Source organism: Epargyreus clarus, unplaced genomic scaffold (assembly GCF_041222505.1).
Source record: "Epargyreus clarus isolate Ecla_fem2 unplaced genomic scaffold, WU_Ecla_fem_2.2 ptg000035l, whole genome shotgun sequence".
In the NCBI taxonomy this organism is placed as follows: Eukaryota; Metazoa; Arthropoda; class Insecta; order Lepidoptera; family Hesperiidae; genus Epargyreus; species Epargyreus clarus.
The window spans coordinates 1,854,699-1,876,193 of NW_027332240.1; the positions used below are offsets into that span (position 1 = coordinate 1,854,699).

Genomic DNA, 21,495 nt, shown 5'->3' on the forward strand with positions numbered 1-21,495 from the left:
ATGTCGGGGTAATTACATTTTACTGCAGTCGGACAATAAAGAATGGTGTGTTTTTTAATTTTAATTTTATTGTTCCCAAGGTTTCATTATTCTATCATGCAGGTATATATCTAGCTTGAAGCAATTCTTCTTTATTTGGAAGGGTGTGGATCTCTAGCAGCTTAAGGGGGAGAGGGAAGGGGTGGTCCGACCCGGGCCTCCAATCCTGGAGGCCTCCAAATAGAGCTGCTAAAAAAGACCCAAACAATCTATGAATAGTCTCTCAGCGAAAAAAAAAACTATGACACATTTGTCATTTTGTAAAACAAATAAACTTTTTACACTTTTGGGGGCCTCCTCAACTTTCCGCCCTGGGCCTCCGACGACCTTAGTCCGCCACAGAAGTGGATGCCGACTAATTAACTATCTTAGTCCTTAGATAAAGACACGGATCCTCCATTAGTCTATATCTATATTATGGAGCTGACTACAGATGTTCATAGGCAGTTGTCCAGTGTTGGGCAAATTTAATTTAACTACTGATTACTAACTACGATTACATATAATAATCAGTATAACTGCAAATTACACAAAGTAATCGTAGGAAAAAGTTAAACATTTTGATTACTAAGTGCTTGTTCACGTTGGAGCGCGGGCGCGGAAGCGGGCGCGGGCGCGGTAGACGTCGCGAGATCGTGTTCACGTTGGCAGCCAGGCGTTAGCGCGTGTCCCTGTAGTTCCGGGACCAGAATAGGGCTACGGTATCCCCTGCCTGTCGCAAGAGGCGACTGAAAGGGGCTTCGGGGGTTGCGGGCGGCAAGTGTGGGAGCTCGAACCGCCCGGCCAGCGACCCCGGGAGAACGGCGGTTTGTGGTCGCATACCGTCGCGTACCCCAGACGAGAGAGAGCGGCACGCTCGCCTGGGCGGAACCCGACGGGGCTAAGCGCTAAGAGGACTCCGGTTGCGTTCCGTAAGAGATCCCAGAGTCCTCTTGGCAACGTAGAGGACGGCCACCGGGGGGGTTTTAGTGCGGTAAAAATCCCACATAACCCTGTGTCGCTCCCACGGCACCTTTTGAACGTTTCCCCATCGTTAACAAAAAAAAAAGGAGTAATCTTTACTAATCTCTGTCCGTACGTGAACACTTGGATATCACGTCATATGTTTGATATTTCGTGAACGCGCCCGCGAGTCAACGTGAACACCCACTAACTACTAATTGTAGTTGCAATCACGATTACAAGATTACTTTTCATAACTACACATTATAATGATGTTGCGCCTTTAAAAACGCATACACGCGCGCGAGTCCATGTACCTACTTGTCGTTTGCTAGGTAGTTATTAAGAGCGTCGCGCGCAACTGTTAGAGCGAGAGCAGCGAGCCATTATTTTGTTATAGCACGCTCTCGCAGTCGCTCGCTGCATGATCGTTACGAGTAGTTATTTGACTAGTTTGGTTTGCAGTGTATTCAATTGCGTCTTACAGTGTATACGTTCGATCACAGAATTATAGTTTGAAAACGCTACTGCGCTTGCGCCAGTTATTTTATTGTACTACTAGTTAGTTGTGCAATATGAACGAGTTAGATAAGTCTCTCTTTCTACAACTCTGCTACGAAGATTCAGCATCAAGTTCTAATAGCTTAGAGGAAAATAATGACAAAAACTTGCCACGTATCCTTGATGGCAAGTTCTTTCAATTTTGTGAAGTAGAGTCTACGGATCGCAAACGAGTTGGACTGTGTACTTTGTGCTTGCCAAAACACGTGAAAATATCCGGAACGTTGCCTTCAACGTCTAACTTTGTCACGCACCTAAAAAGAAAACATGGGGAAAGTGCACTCAACGACTATAAAACATATTTTGCCAGTAATAAAAAAGCGAAAAAAGCAACTTCAGAAATACAGCCAAAGGCTAAGAAGGTATCACAAGAAGAATTTAATGGTAACGTTATCAAATTTTTCATACATTCGATGATACCCCTGAGAGCAATTGAAGATCCTTACCTGAAAAAAACGTATGAAAATGCAGGTATGTGTCAAAATGGCTTAACCTTAATGAGTCGACGATCTTTGGGAAGTTTTATGCAAGATTACTACATCAAAGAAATAAATGAGATAAAAACCGTGCTTCGAGATACTTTATATGTATGTACCACAGCAGAGGTTTGGTGTGGAAAACAAAGAAGTTTTATAGGCGTAACGGCACATTGGATAACATCTGATTTGCAAAGAATATCTAAGACATTGGCATGTCGAAGATTCAAAGGAACGCATAGCTACGATAGAATTGCTTTACTACTAGAAGATATCCACAACGAATTTGGAATTGACTCGCGAAAAGTGCTATCTACGGTTACTGATAACGGAAGTAATTTTGTAAAGGGTCTTAAAGAGTTTGGTGTGGACATGGAGTCTTGTGATTCGATTGGAATATTTGAACTAAACGATAAAGACGTTGAAGACAATTATAATGTTTCAGAAGATATTCAGTCAGAAGTTAGTACGACGTCGTATGATAAGTCTGAAAGCGATCTCTTGTCTCTTGAAAATGTTCGTGTGTCTCCTGAATTGCCAGCTCACCTGAGATGTTCTGCTCATAAACTTAACTTATGTGCAACCACTGATGCTGGAAAAGTGCTTCGAAATCAAAATACCACCCTTTCCAAAATGCATGAACGAGTACTAAATAAATGCAATAAACTATGGAATGCTGCCGGCCGGCCCAAATCAGCAGAAATAATCCAAACAGTTTTAGGACACACGCTATCAAGGCCACGAGACACTAGGTGGAATAGTACTTACGATGCACTGGGACAAATATATGCTATAAAAGATAAAAGTATTCCGCTGTATGATGCTTTAAAAATCAGCAGCAGTAGCCAGTTGCAGCAAAACGAATTCAATTACATGCAAGAATATTTAAAATGTTCTAAACCAATAGCTGAGGCACTTGACATTTTACAAGGTGAAAAGGATATGTTCTATGGCTTGCTTCTTCCATGTTTATTATCTCTGAGAAGAAAATTACAAAAACTGTGCAATGAAAACTTTATCTACTGCAACGATCTGACAAGAACACACTTGGAAAGCTTAAATAACCGTTTTAGTGACGTTTTTGATTTTTCTATCTCCGAAGCACAAAATGCTGCGATCGCTGCGATGTCTTTACCACGATTTAAAACCAAATGGTTTGCTTGTATTCCCACAGAAGAACATCAAATGTTGGAAAACGTTTTCAAAGCAGCTATTGCTAAAGAAATTTCGAGAAATGCTGAATCGAGTTCAGCAATCAAAAAAGAAACTAAAGATGACTTTTTTAAATTTGATAGCTGTTCAGATACTGAGGAAGATGTATCCCGAGTACAACCGTCAAAAGTAGATCTTATAGTTTCCTGTTATTTATCAGATATGGAAATAGAACTAAATACTCTTCACAGATATCCAGAAGTGAAAAAAGTATTCATAAAATACAATACTCCTCTACCTTCGCCTCCAGTGGAAAGACTATTTTCTTACGCAACTATGATAAACCATCCGAAATCCCACAAGCTATCAGATGAGATGTTCGAGAAACGTGTAGTATTAAAGGCTAATTTGATTGATTAGCCTATTTATATTTTTTTTATTTCATTCGCAAATAATTTGAATTACTTAAGTTGATAATGCTGAGTAATATTGATTTTTTTATTACATGTAAGTCAATCAACATAAAAAATATTAATATATGATAAATATTCGAATGGTCTATTTATTCTATTGAAGGACACGTCTTGATTAGGAAACATCGCTCAATGCGCTACTGTAGTCCTCTGATCTTTGAGCCTGTATTTCAAGTCTACTGGTTTCCACATCATTATTTTTCCGGGACACTGCCAAAGCTATTATGGTACATTTACATGTTATATTGTTATATGTTATATTTTAATTTTAATAGTGGAGGACTCTGTAAAAGTCCTACCACAAAACAGACCATAGGCGGGAATCGAACCCACACCTTCGGGTTTTAACTCTGTGTACAGGCTGTACTCTTATTCCACGTTTTATTTAATTGCAAAATATAAGTCCATAGAAATTAAATAATCAGTAGTTATAACTACTAGATTGCAGCAATTACATTAATAACTACATCATGTAGTTTGATTACTGTAGTTATGTTACGATTAAGGCTGCCCGCATACATTCGTTTTCAATGTTTTAACTGCCGCACACATACGTTCGTTTTCCGAACGGAAGAACCCGACGTTCGGTTCGGAAATATATCGTGCGGTGGGTCAGAATGGAAAAATACTATTGTATCAACATTATTTTGTTTCGTACAACGACCTCCTTAAAACAGTTTTGTTTTATTCCTGCCGAGCGACGTATAATAATTAGTAATTTGTGTTTCTTGTCTAAGAGAAAACGAGACATCGAAACTAGTGTCATCTCTTTCGCACCAATTCCTGTAAAAAAAAAGAATAATTTCGACCAACATAATACAAAACTGCTTATTGTAATATTATAAAACAACCTTACTTTAACGACGCCGTGGTACGAAATTTCAATGTATGATTAAAATAATATTGTTTTAAGAGATGGTAGTAACCGCCCTGGTTGTGACATCTTACATAGGTGTACTGCATGTTCCTTTGCTCCTAATCCTAATAACTCACCAAATTAGACCACAAAACTTTACTCTTCTTACTTAAACTAGATGTACAAAAGTACACATTTAGGCACCGCCATGTCTATTTCTCCCTTATTAAAAACTAGCTGACCCGGCAAACTTTGTACCGCCTCCAAATCTATTTATCAAATATATTTCATATAAAATATACCCTATGTTACTCGTGGATAATGTAGCTTTCGAATGGTGAAAGAATTTTTAAAATCGGTCCAATAGTTTTTGTCCCTATTCATTACAATCAGACAAACAAACAAATTTTTCCTCTTTATAATATTAGTATAGATTAGTATTAGTATAAATATACAGGGTGAATCTCCATAAAGTGCACATATTGAAACAGGTAAAATTAAACCGCATTTTATCGACAAAAAAAATAATAAAAAAAATTTTTTTTGGGTTTTACGACCTTTTCAAGTTTTTTTTTTGGAATTGTGCACCTAAAGTAAATAAATCGCTATAACTTTTGAACTAAAAGAGTTATCATGTTCAAACAAAAATTACAATGAATGCCAATTATAGGCGGTACTGATCCATGAAAAAAACAAAACAAAAAAGCTTATCTTCCCAGAAAAAAATAGTCAGATTAGTGTGAAAAAAGCAATTTTTTTAGGTTAAATTTCAGTAATCGTGAATTTCCTCAAAATAATCTAGGCTTTTTATTTTATTTTTATTATTTAATGTAATTCTACGTCGTATTAGCTTTCAAACACTAAAAAAAGCATGCCTGTAACTTAAGTATACACTTTCCTACGAGCGCTTAAACAAAGGCAGTTTTTAAGGGTGTTGGTAATAAATAACATTTTTAATACAAACTAGTGTTTTTTTTTTAATTATTAAAGATTTATTTTATTACAGTTTTATCACTTTAATATCGTCAAAAATAAGAAACTACCATGAATTTACCATTGAAACATATTTTTGATAGTTTTCTTTGTTTATATTTTGGACATCTAATTATGGGTCGGACTATACCAGTTTTATTAGGGCGCACGTGCGTCGCGTCATGAGTATCTTTTTTGAAACGTTCCTAACAAACTTTATACTTGAGTTAGAGGCGTGGTTTTTTTAGTGTTTGAAAGCTAATACGACGTAGAATTGCATTAAACAATAATAAAAAAATAAAATGCCTAGATTATTTTGAGGAAATTGATGATTACTGAAAATTTTACCTAAAAAAAGTGCTTTCTTGCACTAATCTGACATTTTTTTCCTGGGAAGATGATTTTTTTTTGTTTTTTTTTTCATGGATCAGTACGGCCTATCATTGGCAATCATTGTTATTTTTGTTTGAACCTGATAACCCTCTTAGTTTAAAAGTTATAGCGATTTATTTACTTCAGGTGCACAATTCCCAAAAAAAAATTCGAAAGGTCGTAAAACCCAAAAAAAAATTTTTATAATTTTTTTTAATATTTTTTTTGTCGACAAAATGCGGTTTAATTTTACCTGTTTCAATATGTGCACTTTATAGAGATTCACCCTGTATATACGATCGAATTGCGAAACCTCCTCCTTTTGCTGTATTGCGGTGTATAAGGTGTGGTAAGGGACGTACTTATCCGAGGCTATCTAACATAGTTCTTAGGTGTAGGATACATATCTTTTGGGGGTTGATTACAAGTGTGGGCGGAAATAGCTTCTTACCATCAGATGAACTACATGCTCGTATGGATAGAGATGGTCTGTCTGTAGAAAGTCTGTCTCCCTTACCACACCCTTTAAACCGGAACACAGCAGCGCCTATCACTGCTGTTATTAGGTAGAAATAGGTGTGGCGGTGGTGCCGCCGGAGTCGAAACACAAAGGGTTCTACGACCTTCAAAAATGCAGTATTTAACAACTTTATCACACGACACAGATATACAAAATTGTCATGTGGCTAGTATTCGAAATCGCAAAGCCAGTTGTCAATAAAGTTCGCATGTTTAGGGTCACAGACGACATTTTGGCGATGGCACGACCGAGCACCGCCAACATAGCAGCCAGGAACATCATTCAGCAGTTCCACAGGTAATAAATTTAAATAATCTCATGTAAGTATCCGCATTAAACTTTTTTTGTGTGTTGGAAGCTCCAAATGTATAGACTACTATTTTGGCTAAGAATTCAAAATTTTACAAATCAAAAAGCGTTGCTCTCGAATCGTTGAAAAACAATCTAAATTTGACAGTTCTTTTGTAATAATAGTTCAATGATTTCTAGAAAATTATTTTTAATATCTTAATCTCTGGGGGCAAGTTAATCCTGTGCCCTAGAGTGCTAATTGATCCTGCGTCCCGGGCGGCAAATCGACAATGCTCTTTATGGGACAATTCATCCTCTGCTTTGCGGCAAATAAATGCGGGAAATAAAAAATAATAATAATAATAATAATGGCATTTAAAAAAAATGAAAAAGAGAATAATTATTTTTAAAATTAAAAAAGACAAACCCACTGAGTTTCTTACCGGATCTTCTCAGTAGAGGTCGCGTTCCGATCCGGTAGTAGTTTAAGAAAATATTGTAATGTCAGTTACAATATTTGTAAGTGCCGCCGTTGGCCTATACAAAAAATAAATATATTTCATTTCATTTCATTTCAAATCCATTTCATGCCCCAGGTGACACGTTCAATCTTCACCAAGGTAAATTCATCCTAACTTCACCGTTTGGTTTGTAACACTTTATTGGTTCCAGTTGGGGTATCCGTTCGGTTATCAACCTGCAGACGCCGGGAGAGCACGCGAGCTGCGGCCCGCCCCTCACTAGCTCAGGGTTCACCTACGACCCCAATATCTTCATGGCTAATGATAGTATGTATATGTGAGCGATAAAACTAAAGCTTTTTTCATACGTAGCAGGAAAACTTACAGTCCACCTACTGATAAGTGATTTTGACTACGAACAATTATAAAACCAACTCCATATAAAACAGGGACTCTACTTGAAGCCGATCACAGATGTGTTGCCCCTCCTGAATTAAAACGGTTACATAGTTAATTGATACATACATGATACATACATGAGTTAATGATGGTATATATTTTAAACCATGCAGTATGTACCACCCTCCCTCCCTCAAAGGATGCGTGCAGATGCAAAATTTAATCGCCGTAGAGTCAACTTACCCTGATGATGCTCCGTTTTGGAGCGAAACACGTGTTGATGGTGGTATGTATGGTGGTGTATATTTTTAATTTTTGCATCTGCACGCATCCTTTGAGGGAAGGAGGGTGGTACATACTGCATGGTTTAAAATATATACCATCATACATATTTGTAGCGGATTGTTGCGAAGTAGTTTTAATCTTAACTTAATAAAATGGTTACGTCATATTACTTATGTAAGTTAGTCGGTATCCACATTCCGCTCCATTGCAGAACTGCTTCATCCCAGAGATAGCTGTAGCAGTGCCACCTCCTCGAGTAAAGCATACTCAATTGATTTTTTCTCTAGTAGAACCACCTTTTTTATCTCTAGTAGAATACTAAAAAATCGCCATAAGAATTAATTTTTTTGTTTAACATTTTTTACAGTATATTACTACAACTTTGCGTGGCCGGACTACGGCGAGGCCACCCTGAGTGGCCTCCTCGATATGGCGAAGGTCCTGTCCTTCGCGTTGCAAGAGGGGAGAGTGGCAATACACTGTCATGCAGGTAACTGAAACACCACATAAGGTGGTAGAACCCTTTGGCGTTCGACTCCGGCGGCACCACCGCCACACCTTTTTCTGCCTAATAACAGCAGTGTTAAGCGTTGCTGTGTTCTGGTTTGTAGGTGATAATTATAGATAAGTATAGATATCTCACCGCCTTGTAATTGAAGGAAGCCATTAAATGGCTGACACATAGACAGCCACTTATGGTAAAATAGCTGACTGTATTCCTATTACGTCTGTCTAACTGTCTGACTGTCGCGGAACATGTACATTGTGCAGTAAAGTGGTGCAAAAACATGAAATCGAACAAAAAAAGTGCGGAGAAGTATCGTTTCATTCTTAAATGCTTTAAAAACTAATATTTTTCAAACACGAAAATAGATGACAGTGATAATTTCAATTGTCAAAACTGGTTACATTTTCTTGTTAGGTTAGAGTAATCTTTACTAATCTATGGTGATAAGGAAGACACAGTTTTTCAAGGTGTTATAACTTAGTCCTCAGGGGCGGCAACGTTAGCCTACCTGAGGTTAGCCACGGTGCTCGCATCCTATGTAGAATTGATTACAAATATCCAAAGGCGGCAGTTACTAGCCACTTACCATCAGATGCACTACATGCTTGTTGGCTACTTCAATATTATACAAAAGATAGAAAGGGGAAGGGTGAATCAATAGAATTGGCATGATGGCAATATTAAAAAATCAAAGAATAAATGATCTAAGTAAAAACAATATATTGAAAGGATTCTCAAAAATTACCCAGTTTTAAAAAGCCTTTAAGATTTATTATATTTTCAATAAAATAAAAGTATAAAATACTGCAGTCGGCCATCTTGTCTAAAACGCTAATCGGGACGCGAATGACGTAATTTTTGGGTATGTCACTGTTCTAGAGTGACGTCAGCAACGGACGTTATGACACCCACGAGCGTTTTCGCACTTAATTCAAAATAGCTTTAAAATATAGTATTGTTTTCGTTAATACAGAGACTGAAATATTGCCGAAATAATACGATTTTTGGAATCAATAGACGTATACCTACATTATAGAAGGGATTTTCAAATTTTGTCATCATGCCTAATGAATACAGTGAAAATTTACACTTGACCTTCGTCTTAACCTTCAATTCGTTTCCGCTACATTATTGTATGTAAATTATCTAATTAAGAAGGTACACAGGGCGAGTTTTTATAAACATGTAAGTACTTTATGGAATAGTGACAAAAAAGTTACAGGTTCGAAGTTAAGACGAAAAATGCTGTTGTGTTTTAAAATGAATCGATATAATATACAAAACAATTATTAGGTAAGAGAAAACGGGCCACGTAGTATGGCCGTTGCCCACCTCCTCCTCACCTCCCACTGGTAACCACCTGTAGGAATTGCTGATAATGAGACGAATGAACTTTATCCTCTACTCATCATTTATAGTTACCACAATTTTGATCTTTTATTACATAATTGTATTGTATTTTCAAAAGTTACTTTTTCAAAATAACCTCGTTCTACTCTTGCTTAAGGAAACAAGAAAACAGATTTTAAAATAAAATTAGGTACATATGCATTTTAAATTAACAACAGCCCCATGATTCTTTTAAACCTTTTTTTAATATGATTTTTTGAATATTTCAAATTTGGCTTTCCACGCACTTGAAAAATTCACCCAGTATAAAGTATTCACCTATTCAAGAATTCATGACTTTTTTCAGCTTTGAAAAGATGTAGAAATTTCAACAAAAAAACGACCTTTCATATATTTAAAATACCTATTCCAAATTCCACACCAAATTCTGTTGATTGGTGTATTACAAGTACACGAATTTGTAGTAGGTACATTTGTATTAAGTAAAATAAAATTAAAAACAATACAAGATTTTTTATAACGCCTTTCTCGTATTCTTCTCAAAAACCCTTTTATTCGATACCCATGTCATTGGGGTGGAAAATTAATAGAATGTTCCGCCATATTGCGGCGTCCGCCGTATTAGAATGATGTCAATAAACTTCATATGCATTATCATCCAAACCAAACATGTATGTAAAATTCCACATCATTCGGTTGCGATTAACCGGTTTAAAATTAGGTGCAAGGTTTGATCCTCACAAACATACGAAATAACTTGAAATATTTCTTAAACCAATATACAACTTTTTTATTCCCGCGCAAAATACAACTCCAACGTCAAGAACATTCTTTTTCTTTTTTATAACCCATACAATCGTACCAGCCAGTGACTATATAAATGGGAACATATTATTATAAAATAACACCATGAAAATAACACAAATTAATTAATTAATTATTAATTATTCATTGTGTTAAAATTAAGATGTTATTTCTTAACTAAAAAAAATACATTGAATGATTTAAAAAGAAAATTTACCGTTAAAAGAAACATTTAATGACAGCTGTTCACCTTGCCAGCGACTTCAATGCTATAATTATCATAATATATGTTATATGAGGTGTGTGACCATAACAGTCCGGTTGTTTTAGGGTGCCGACACATTAGCGTCTATCCAGAGTAGAGTATGTACGTATGGAGCATAGACATCGCGACAATATCGCATGTAAAATCGAGGCCAAAAACTATTCATCGGAATCCGCTAAATCGTCATATTTCAGAAGTAACTTAGTATTATTTATAATAATAATAATATCATTTATTCAAGAGAACTGCAGCACATAGTACCTACAATTTTTAAAACTAAAAGTACAAAAATAAAAATAAAATTAATTGAAGAAAAAAACAAAAATCGCAAAATAACACAAAAATAATAATTAAAAAAATACGTTAACAAAACAATCAAAAGGCAATAAAAAAACAAAGAAGGTTAAATTACCTATATAGCGCTGTTAAAATACTATGCGCTGCAACAATCGCGAAAGGGAACAAACTCAGAATTATGCCATGAGCGGTTAAAAACACCCACAGCTCTGGTTTTCAGTTTGTTTTCATTTGTAAGTTTATAATAAGCCAAACCTTATATATATATATATATATATATATATATATATATATATATATATATATATATATATATATATATATATATATATATATATATATATATATATATATATATATATATATATATATATATATATATATATAAGGTTATATATATATATATATATATATATATAAGGTTTGGCTTTAAAAAGTACAAACTAAATTATCTAAAGTTATGTTATCATTATCACGAGGCAATAAACCTTTTCTTTTTTAAAACCTTCCACAATGAAAAACGTACATTACTATTGACTTGACACAACTTTGTCGATAATACCGAAGCGTTGTCTGCGCTGCATCTAAGTCCATGGAACGCCTCCGTTAGAGAAATGTTTATGTGTCGGAGCCCTTATAATTTATAATGGCGGCTTCCCACGGTCCGTGAATGCACAGACGGCTGATGACAGGATATTCAAGGACCACACTAAGATTCTTCCAACAATGCCGTTCAGATGGACATGTCGATGTCGAAGCTATTTTTATCGGTCTCATAATTTGGAAAATTCATAGTGAAGAAGATTAGAAGTGTGATAACGCACTTTGTAGTCACTACTCTAGTACACTATCTATTTATATCATTAGCGATACGCGTTATCTAAATCAAATAGGTAGATCGAAAGGCCTTTAAATTGTCGATTTCGTATGCTAAGATTAGAATGTCTGGTGAAGTTAAACAAACGCTATGTAAAAAAGTGTACTATAAAGTAAGTGATTATTTGACTGACAAAACGGTGTGGTCTGAATTAGCTCCAGCTCCACATGTACCATTACGTTAAGTTGATATTGCCAAAAAAAATTTTTTTTAAAAGATGTGTTATGCAGTTTCTTTCGCCGCTTCTTCTCCATAACGAAACACCTTGTGAAGTGGTGGTAGTTGTATTGACATTCAAAAAGTGCTCTGTAAAGAACCTATTTTGAATAACAAAAAAAAATAATTTGATTTGATTTGATTTGAAGCTCTTACCAAATCGCGACGGATCTAGTATACCGCTATGTAGGTACTCGTACGCATCGCCAGTCGTGTGTCCGTAATATCGCGGTCCGTGGGAAGCCGGCATAATATCGATGGTGGGTCCGGTCCAATTCTCAATCAACAACCACTTGCCGCTACAAAGTTGAACCGTAAACATGATTCTTTTATATTACGCATTGATTTACTTACTCAAAGGATTCCTTTATTTATTTCTATTATTAATTTCGTTGTTAGTCTTCGCGCGACTTTATATCGAACCGATCAATGCTGTGTGTAGATGCAAAACAAAGTTGCACGGAAAGGTGGCCTTAGTAACCGGGGGAAACTCTGGAATTGGGTTGGAGACGGCCAGAGACATGGCCAGGCGCGGCGCAAGAGTCATAATCGCGTGCAGAGACGCCAAGAGATCCCAAGAAGCAATTGAAGACATCGCACGAACGACAGGAAACCCTAACGTCGAGTTCCGGTACTTGGACCTCTTCAAACCGAGCTCTATTCGAGAATTCGCTGCCGACTTCAACAACACAGTGGACCGTTTGGACATCTTAGTTAACAACGCAGGTTGTGCTGGACCCAAGCTACGTTTAGCTGACAATGGGGTGGATATAGTAATGCAAGTGAACCACATAGGACCATTTCTACTCACAAACTTGCTATTAGACAAGCTCAAAGCATCTAAACCAAGTCGCATAGTGATAGTGTCTTCTAAGATGCACTACATCGGCAATATCGACGTACAAGACTTAAGGGGCGTGAAAACGAATTATCATTGTATAAGGTACGCGAATAGTAAGCTCTGTAATGTTCTGTGGGCTAAAGCGTTAGCTAAGAGATTGCCGGCAGGTATAACAGTGAATTCCTTGCATCCTGGCTTCGTCCAAACGGATATTTTTAAACGAATGGGTATTTATACGAATTTTGTTACTATGATTGCAAGGTTGGTATTCAAAACTGCGGATAAGGGTGCTCAAACAACAATCCATTTGTGTGTCGCACCAGAGCTCCAGAATTGTTCGGGAGGTTACTATTCAGAGTGTAAGTTGAGAGACTACTACAAAATAGCCCAGGATGAAGAGTTGACGGAGAAGGTTTGGACAGAGGCTGTGCGTTTGAGTGAAATGTAGATACTCGTAAGTGGAAATAATCTCGTGGCAACTAAGTTCCCGCCGATTTCTTAAGATTTAATTTTCTTATAAAAATTTACAATTTAACACTTTTATTTCCGTTGAACATGATTTTCAATACCTCTTTGGCAGAAATTACTTTGTTTCGATTTGTCAACGTAATTTCACCGATTCGATCCAATTATAATTCGTAGGTATGGAATAAAACTTTATATTCCATTTTAATTAACAGTATATTACCATAAATTAACTTGAACAACAAAGTAACATAAATTCTTGGAAAACTAAACGTCCAACATATTATTTAAAATAATAGGCGACAGATATTAAATAAAAAATTAAAAATGGGTAATATTCGATAATGCGGCAAATGTTGTGTTGCCATATAAAATAATTTAAAAATTCTAACATCGAGCAGTATGAAAAAATATTTAAATTACTGAAATGGCTATTAAAAAATAGGGGTTGGTGATAAAATAGTAAACATTTAGGGTTGTATGTATTTTTAATGCCACATTATAGAAAAATAAAAACAAAAATCATGTTCAAAAATTAAAAAAAAGTGTGTGTGTGTCAGCTACGACGCACGATTGGAGTTTACTCCTTACGAATGATAATTATGATATATATCGAATAGAAAAAAGGGTAGGTAAATGAACGCATCTGCTAAAATGATGAATTAAAAACGTTCATAAAAGATTGTTAATCATATTATGGCGCCAATGTTCATATTTTTCACAGTGTTTATAAATGATCAAACCTATAACTTAATTTATGCAAAAATGTAAACAAATTAGTTAATGACGTTTTAATGTTTTATATATTGCTAATTATTTTTATTGTAATAATTACTTTCATATGGGATTTGAACTTACTGTATTTTAAATTAATAAAAGCACTCTTGATTCATATTTTGGTTTCCGTTACGCCTCAACTTTTCGTGTTACACTTGATTTTACTCCTCATAAAATTTCCGTACCGGGCCTTATAACTCAAATCGTTTCTTAAGGAGTAAACTCCAAAAAAAATGTTAAGGGTGAACAACCCTTATCACTTAGGGGTATGAAAAATAGATAGTAGCCGATTCTCAGGCCTACTGAATATGCATATAAAATTTGGGGAAAATCAGTAAAGCCGTTTCGGAGGAGTACGGTAACTAACATTGTGACACGAGAATTTTATATATAAGATTATTATTAAATGTGAAATATTTAATGTAAACTTAGTTGCCATCCTAATTAAGATAAAGGGTACTTACTTATGATAATTTAGGTAATTGGTTTTATATTTTATTTATTATTGAAAATGTGTAAATAAAAATGATTCACCATTTAGTCTTCTTTCTTTTCTTATAAGTGATATAATCATCTTAAGCAGTAGAGCAAAATAATATACAATAAATTAATTTCATGTGTTTGTTTTTAATGCCCAAATTACAGCATGTTGTTATATGCATATCAAAGTATATACGATACTTATAACAAAACTTTTGATCCTAACATACATACGAAATTTAAATAAGATCTTGCAAAAGCATCCGAGAGAATAAAATGTCTTGAACCAATTTACAACTTTTTTAATTCCCGCCCAAAATACAACTCCAACGTCAAGAGCGTTCTTTTTCTTTTTTATAACCCATACAATCGTACCAGCCAGTGACTATATAAACTTTTCCTTCTGTTTGTCTGTTTGTTCAGGGTAATGTTACAAGCTGCTGGACCCATTTTGAAGGGTATTTCAGTCGCAAATAGTTGATATTATAAGGAGTAACTCAGACTATTTTTATTTAAGAAAAATAAAATGTTATTTCTGTATAAAAATAGGTTACCATACTGATAAAGATTATACTAATAATATTAATGATTATGTAAACAGAATTGTTTGATAAAAATGTTATTGCGAAATCGACATTCTTCTGTATTATCATTAGTTTATTACAAATGAGCTATGACGGTTTTATCTGCTTTTTAAAGTGTAAATACTCATTTATCTATATTTATCTTTTTATATTTATTACATTTTATAGGTACACACATTTTGTACCTGGAAACCTAATTCTTTTTTATGTTTTTGTAATATAGGAGTAACAGACGAGTATGTAGTCCACCTGATGGTAAATGGCTACTGCCGTTGATGGAGATCTGTAATCAACCCCAGATAGGATTAGATTCCTACCTTAGGTCGGCCACAGATGCGCCGCTACCTCTGAGGACTAAGCTGGAAAGCCTCGGACAAGTATGTCTCTCTTACAACACGCTTCAAACCAGAACCCAGCAGGGCTTAACACTGCTGTTATTACTGCAATGCACAGAGTTCTACCACCTTCAAAAAATCCTTTCCTAAAATAAAACTACTAAGTTATAATGTGACCTAATTGCCAGTGAAAGTCTTATCAAAATCCGTTCAGCCATTTCCTGAGATTAGCGAGCACAAGCAAACAAACAGACAGACAAAAATTTAATATTTGTGTTATGTTTTTAATACCTACCGTATAAACTTTGAAATTTATTTACGGAAAAGCTGTTATTTTGACTCTAAAAATGTACACTCTATTTTTATCTATTTGTATAAGTAGATAAGTTTTACTATTAATTTAATTATATCTGGTGATACTATTTTTAATAATATCATTCCGAATAAATGAGATTTTAATCCATTAATTTTATCAAAACGTTGTTTTTCTCAAAGTATTTAATTCTTGTCACCAATTAACATAAAAATTTCATTTGTAAATATGTACACATATTATAAATGATTAAGTATCCTAAAAATCATGTATATTAGTGATTAAAATAATAAATCGCTTGCTTTAACTTGAAGGGAACCTTGAGGAAACCTACAGGCCTGGAAGATCTTTAAAAAAAATGATTTCATGGGTGTGTGAAGTCCAATCTACAATTGTACGAGTAATATAGATATAAGGCATCAATACATTGGGGCAGGCCTCTTTCGGCCTCCTATGCTCCTCGGCTTCCTTCAAAACTTGTTTGGGCGACGGGTCGCCTAAACAAGTTTTGAAGGAAGCCACTAAAACTAAATATACACCTTTTATTTCTTTCTTCTATTTTCGATAAGCTTTTATTTTAGCTTGTCCCATCACTAAGTGCGGTACAGATCATTGACATTCCCCGTTTTCTTGGTTTATTTCTCATCTCTTGTTTGGCATTGTTCAAGAATGCACCTTACGACCAAAATGATATCTCTCATAGCATTTAGGTCAACCAAGCAAATAAATTGTTTTGTTTTGTTTACAAAACAAAACAAAACAAAACAAACTATATACATTTAATGTTCATATTGTATGTAATACATACTTAAGTACGTTTCACAAAGCTAGACAACTAAGATCCTTTCAAAATTGCTGAAATACCGTTTTTACCGTAAAATTATAACCAGCTCCTGCATAAAAACAACCAGGCGGTCTTAAGTATAATATGTACTTATTTCTCACTTAAACGCAGGCTCTCCAACCAAACTTTTTCACTCAATTCTTCATCTTGAGCTACTTTGTAGCAATCTCGTAGCTTACAGTCAGTATAGTACCCTCCTGAACAGTTCTGTAGCTCTGGAGCCACACACAAGTGGATTGTTGTCTGTGCACCTTCTGTAGGACTCTTGAATAGCAAACGAAGAATAACTTTAAAGGCATAAATCATGTGAACAGTGCCAAATCTTCGAAAGATATCCGTGCGGACTACACCAGGATGCAAGGAGTTCACCGTGACACCTTCTGGCAACCGTTTCGCCAGGGCTTTCGCCCATAAAACGTTGCAAAGCTTGCTATTCGCGTAATTCAAGATATGGCCATCAGATTTTGTCTGAGCTAAGTTTCTTATGTCTAGTCTAGCGATACCGTACAACATTGATGACACGATGATTATGCGGCTGGGTTTCGAAGCGATAATCTTGTCCAACAACAATTTAGTGAGGAGAAATGGTCCTATGTGGTTCACTTGCATCACAATGTCGACACCATTATCAGCCAAACGTGACTTGGCACCAGAACAACCTGCGTTGTTAACTAAGATGTCCAAACGGTCCACTGTGTTGATGAAGCCGGCAGCGAATTCTCGAATAGAGCTTGGTTTGAAGAGGTTTAAGAACCGGAACTCGACGTTAGGGTTCCCTGTCATTCGCACAATGTCTTCTATTGCGCCTTGGGCTTTCTTGGCGTCTCTGCAGGCGATTATGACTCTTGCGCCGCGCCTGGCCAAGTCTCTGGCCGTCTCCAATCCTATTCCGCAGCTTCCCCCGGTCACTAAGGCGACTTTTCCGTGAAGTTTTGTTTTACATCTGCACACGCCTTTGATGGGTTCGAAATATAGTCGAAAAAAGATGCATACCACAAGAAAAAATATTATTAAACAAAATATTATAAGCAGAAGTGACAAAAATATTTCGTATAAAAACATCATGTTTGTGTTTAAGAAGTTGTCCGTGAACGATGACCAAAGTTGAAGAATCATCTTTATATATAGATTTTTTAACTAATAAATCACACAATCAAATTGGTACACGTATTACACATTTATAACTTCAGAGTTGCTTGCTAATTGCCGTTTTAAAGGCACTTTTGGCCTGTATCCAAAAGCGATAAATCACATAAATTAATATTGAAAATTTATCTGTCATTTTACATCATATCCGGAACTTAGGTAGAAATATATGCATTTGCAAATATATCAGAATATGTGCATTAGCATTAGCAAGCTAATTAACTTGCAAATTTTTAGTGCATACCATTCGGGGATTGACAATGTACCTATGTCATTGAATATCATTGTATTGTATTGTAAATAACGTATTCAATTTATTGTTGCCTAATATCAACAGTGTTAAGTGCTGCTGTGTTCTGGTTTCAAGGGTGTGGTAAGGGAGACATACTTTTCCGGGGCATTCCAGCTTACTTATCAGGGATAGCGGCGTATCTGTGCCCAACCTTAAGTAGGAATCTAATCGTATTTGATGTTCATTATAGATGTGCATGGGCGGCAGTAGCCACTTACCATCAGGTGGACTGCATGCTCGTCTGCTTCTCCTATATTATGTAACAAGTCTAAAAACCAGTTCATTTGGCAGGACTATCTTTTGCAGGTCTTGGCAGAACCGGCGTGCTAATAGCCTGCTACCTGGTGTACTCCTTGCGAGTGCGAGCTAACGACGCCATCCGGCTGGTGAGGAAGAAGAGGCCTCGCTCCGTGCAGACCTCCGGCCAGATCCTGTGCGTCCAGCAATTCGAGCATTACCTCCTCCCGCAAACTGTTGTCTTCAGCTCCAAGTGAGTGACGAATTGACAATAGTAATAGGCTTTAGTGTGTCAGCCAGAACCCTAGAATTGACAAGTGGTGAAAATTAAGATCTTATACATCTATCCTATTATTAAGATTATCCTATTTATTAAGATTAACCCACCATTCAAAGTTAACACCAAGACACCAAGCAAAGTTAAACACATGTAAAATATGACTGAAGAATAGCGTTAGGTTTTGAAGTGGAAAGTCGCAATTGGAACCAAAAAATATTATTATTAATTTCAGGGAACCTCTAATGCTGACGAAAGACCACAAAACAGCGGAGTTTACGCTCAAGCAGTACCTCTACAGGCAACGAGCTACTCTTCACGGGCTTGAAGAGAGAGCCTTCCGGGAACTGCCCAAGGTATCTTCATAGTTCATAAAAGTTCTGAGAGGATGGCTATGTTCAGTTACATTATTGAACGTAAAATAAAGCCACGATTGAAATCAATGACAATAAAACAAACTTTAATCAGCGAGAAAATGTCGTTACCATTTTCAAAGTTTATTGATTACAATTTTTTTCTAGAAAAGTCTCAGAGGCTCTTCAAACTTTAGATGCAAGATTGTGAAGACTTAGGATATTACCATGTTAAGAAAACCCTAATTAAAACGCAGAAATTTAGTAAAAAGCCTACCTATTATGTAGAAGGCACAAACATCTTGATAAATGACTAATTAGATGACCTAAACATGGACCAATAAGTCATCAAAGTCAGTATGAGCATCCACTTGTTTTCCAGATAGTCTACTGTCTCTGCGAGCGTCTGCTGAAGCTTTGTGGCAGCCACCAGAGCGCAGGCCTAGACTTCCGGATCAAGAACAGACCGTTCTACAAATCTTTCCTGTCTTATAAACTGAAACAAGCCAAGCCACCAGATCCAACCACACCAGAGGAACTTGTATCAGGTATTTCTTTATTTTTTGTATTAGATCATTTCTATTTACCTCTCAATATTTATATAGCAGTTGATTTCTAATCGTTATTCGCGTTGCGGAGCGGTCACCGTACTGATCTGACGCGCAGAGGATTCCGGGTTCGATCCCCGGCCAGACAGATATGTAAATGTAGATATATGTTCGGAATCTGGGTGTTTGTGTCTTTATTTGTGTTTGTGTCCACGGCACCCACTTCAAAAGCAATCGTAGTGTGGGGCTGTGATTGAAGAAAGCGTCTTTAAACAAAATACTTCTGTATTAATATTAGATAATGTGGTAACAATCGAAAATTTCCGTTTTAAACATTATTATTTTGTAGACCAAGTAACGAATCTACCCATGGTGGAGTGGCGAGATCCTATCGAAGAAGACATTGAAAGAAATCTTGAATCTGTGAGCAGACTGACTGGGAATTCCAATGGGGGTGTCATCCCTGCTTTAAACATTCATGAGGTACATAGAATTTAATGTCTAAGAAGTTAATCTGATAGTAGTAGGACATCTACTCCACCTAATGTTAATTGGTCACTAGCATTCTGAAAGTCTGTAAGGGGCGCCAAAGACAACTAAAAGAAGAGACTTGATTGAACTGGATTACATATGCATTGACTCCTGAGAACTGTATACTTTTGTATCAAATGCATTATTTATTTATTTATTCATGATCACCAACATAATGTACACCAAATAAAAGCAACAATCATAAATACAGAGAAAAGAGGTTAGTGTCATTACAATAAAGGTGAAGACAGCATGCAAATACAGAAAACGAGTAACATAGCTGTAGGAGCAGTATTATCATAATTACACTATTTAAAATCTACTATCACGAATTAAAATATAATTAATTATTAATATCAACACTATGTAACATATAAAAAATCTTATATAATAATTATAATAATAATAATAATTTGCCGCCCCAAAAAGTACCGCACAGGATACTAGTTGAACATTGAAATCTTATTAGGTATAGTCCGCGTAAAACAGCTAGTCCGCTCTGAATATAGAAATGAATCGCGTCGCCATAGCAAATTGTATGAGTAGCTCGCAAGAACTTCAGAGCGGACTAGCTGTTTGGCGCGAACTATACATATTAGTGATTTTCAAATTAAAATTTGAATTATATATAGATATTAATAAGCAATGTTTATTTACAGGCATTCATAATAGATCACCGTAGTCTTCCAGATGAAAAGCAGAAATATTTAAAGCAGCTACGCAATGACATAAATCAGAGGAAAGAAGCAATGGCCAGAATTGATGAGGAGGTATGGAGGGAAAATAATAAAAGTAATGATTGTTGTAAAAGTTTTACAGTATTAATTATTTATTTCTTGGTTAAAAGAAGAAAAATAAAGTTAACTGACTAAGAGTTATTTTCTAAAGTCTGTAAAGTGTCAGTCATGCCTACTCGCAAACAGAGGGTTCCGTAACAAATGCCAGTAAATACCGGTTTATTTTATATTTTTATAGCAGCCATTCATAGTATACAAAAAAGGGGCTTAATAATAGGGTCCAAGTTTATCCGTTGCTTACGGAACCCTAAAAAGCAAATATTAAATCTTGTATAGGTGCTTACTATAAAATACTTCCTTTTCAAGACGCTTCTATTTAAGTACCTATATGTTCATCTTTTCAGGAAGACCCAACAATGCTGACTGGTTTACTTTTCGAGTGGCTGGAAGGTTTAAAACAGCCAGTTCTAGACAGAAGTGACTTGTCTATCATAGTTGGCCGCTCAACAAATGTGGAATCTTGTGTTCTGGCCTTAGAAATGGTAAATATATAACTCCTACATCTCACATGTAAATGTCGATAGACAACTATTAAAAGACAATAGAACTTTTTGATGTT

General features: G+C 35.8%; 2 protein-coding genes across 2 annotated transcripts in view; one reads left to right on the forward strand and one right to left on the reverse strand.

Annotated features, from left to right (window-relative positions):
• LOC140756706 (uncharacterized) overlaps window positions 1-21,495 on the forward strand; it is a 32,929-nt gene that overhangs the window by 10,824 nt on the left and 610 nt on the right. The window contains exons 3-12 of the mRNA XM_073092260.1: window positions 6,580-6,660; window positions 7,327-7,442; window positions 8,167-8,289; window positions 12,516-13,292; window positions 18,500-18,683; window positions 18,943-19,063; window positions 19,443-19,608; window positions 19,958-20,091; window positions 20,799-20,909; window positions 21,281-21,418. Coding sequence (XP_072948361.1) covers window positions 6,580-6,660; window positions 7,327-7,442; window positions 8,167-8,289; window positions 12,516-13,292; window positions 18,500-18,683; window positions 18,943-19,063; window positions 19,443-19,608; window positions 19,958-20,091; window positions 20,799-20,909; window positions 21,281-21,418 — 1,951 coding nt within the window. The remainder of the gene's footprint in view (window positions 1-6,579; window positions 6,661-7,326; window positions 7,443-8,166; window positions 8,290-12,515; window positions 13,293-18,499; window positions 18,684-18,942; window positions 19,064-19,442; window positions 19,609-19,957; window positions 20,092-20,798; window positions 20,910-21,280; window positions 21,419-21,495) is intronic.
• On the reverse strand, window positions 16,846-17,871 carry LOC140756687 (retinol dehydrogenase 13). The gene has a single exon (XM_083059030.1). The coding sequence runs from the start codon at window positions 17,869-17,871 to the stop codon at window positions 16,846-16,848; it is 1,026 nt and encodes a 341-aa protein (XP_082915156.1).

Coding starts and splice junctions, on each gene's coding strand:
- LOC140756687 (XM_083059030.1), bottom strand. CDS start 17,871: ATGATTCTTCAACTTTGGTCATCGTTCACGGACAACTTCTTAAACACA.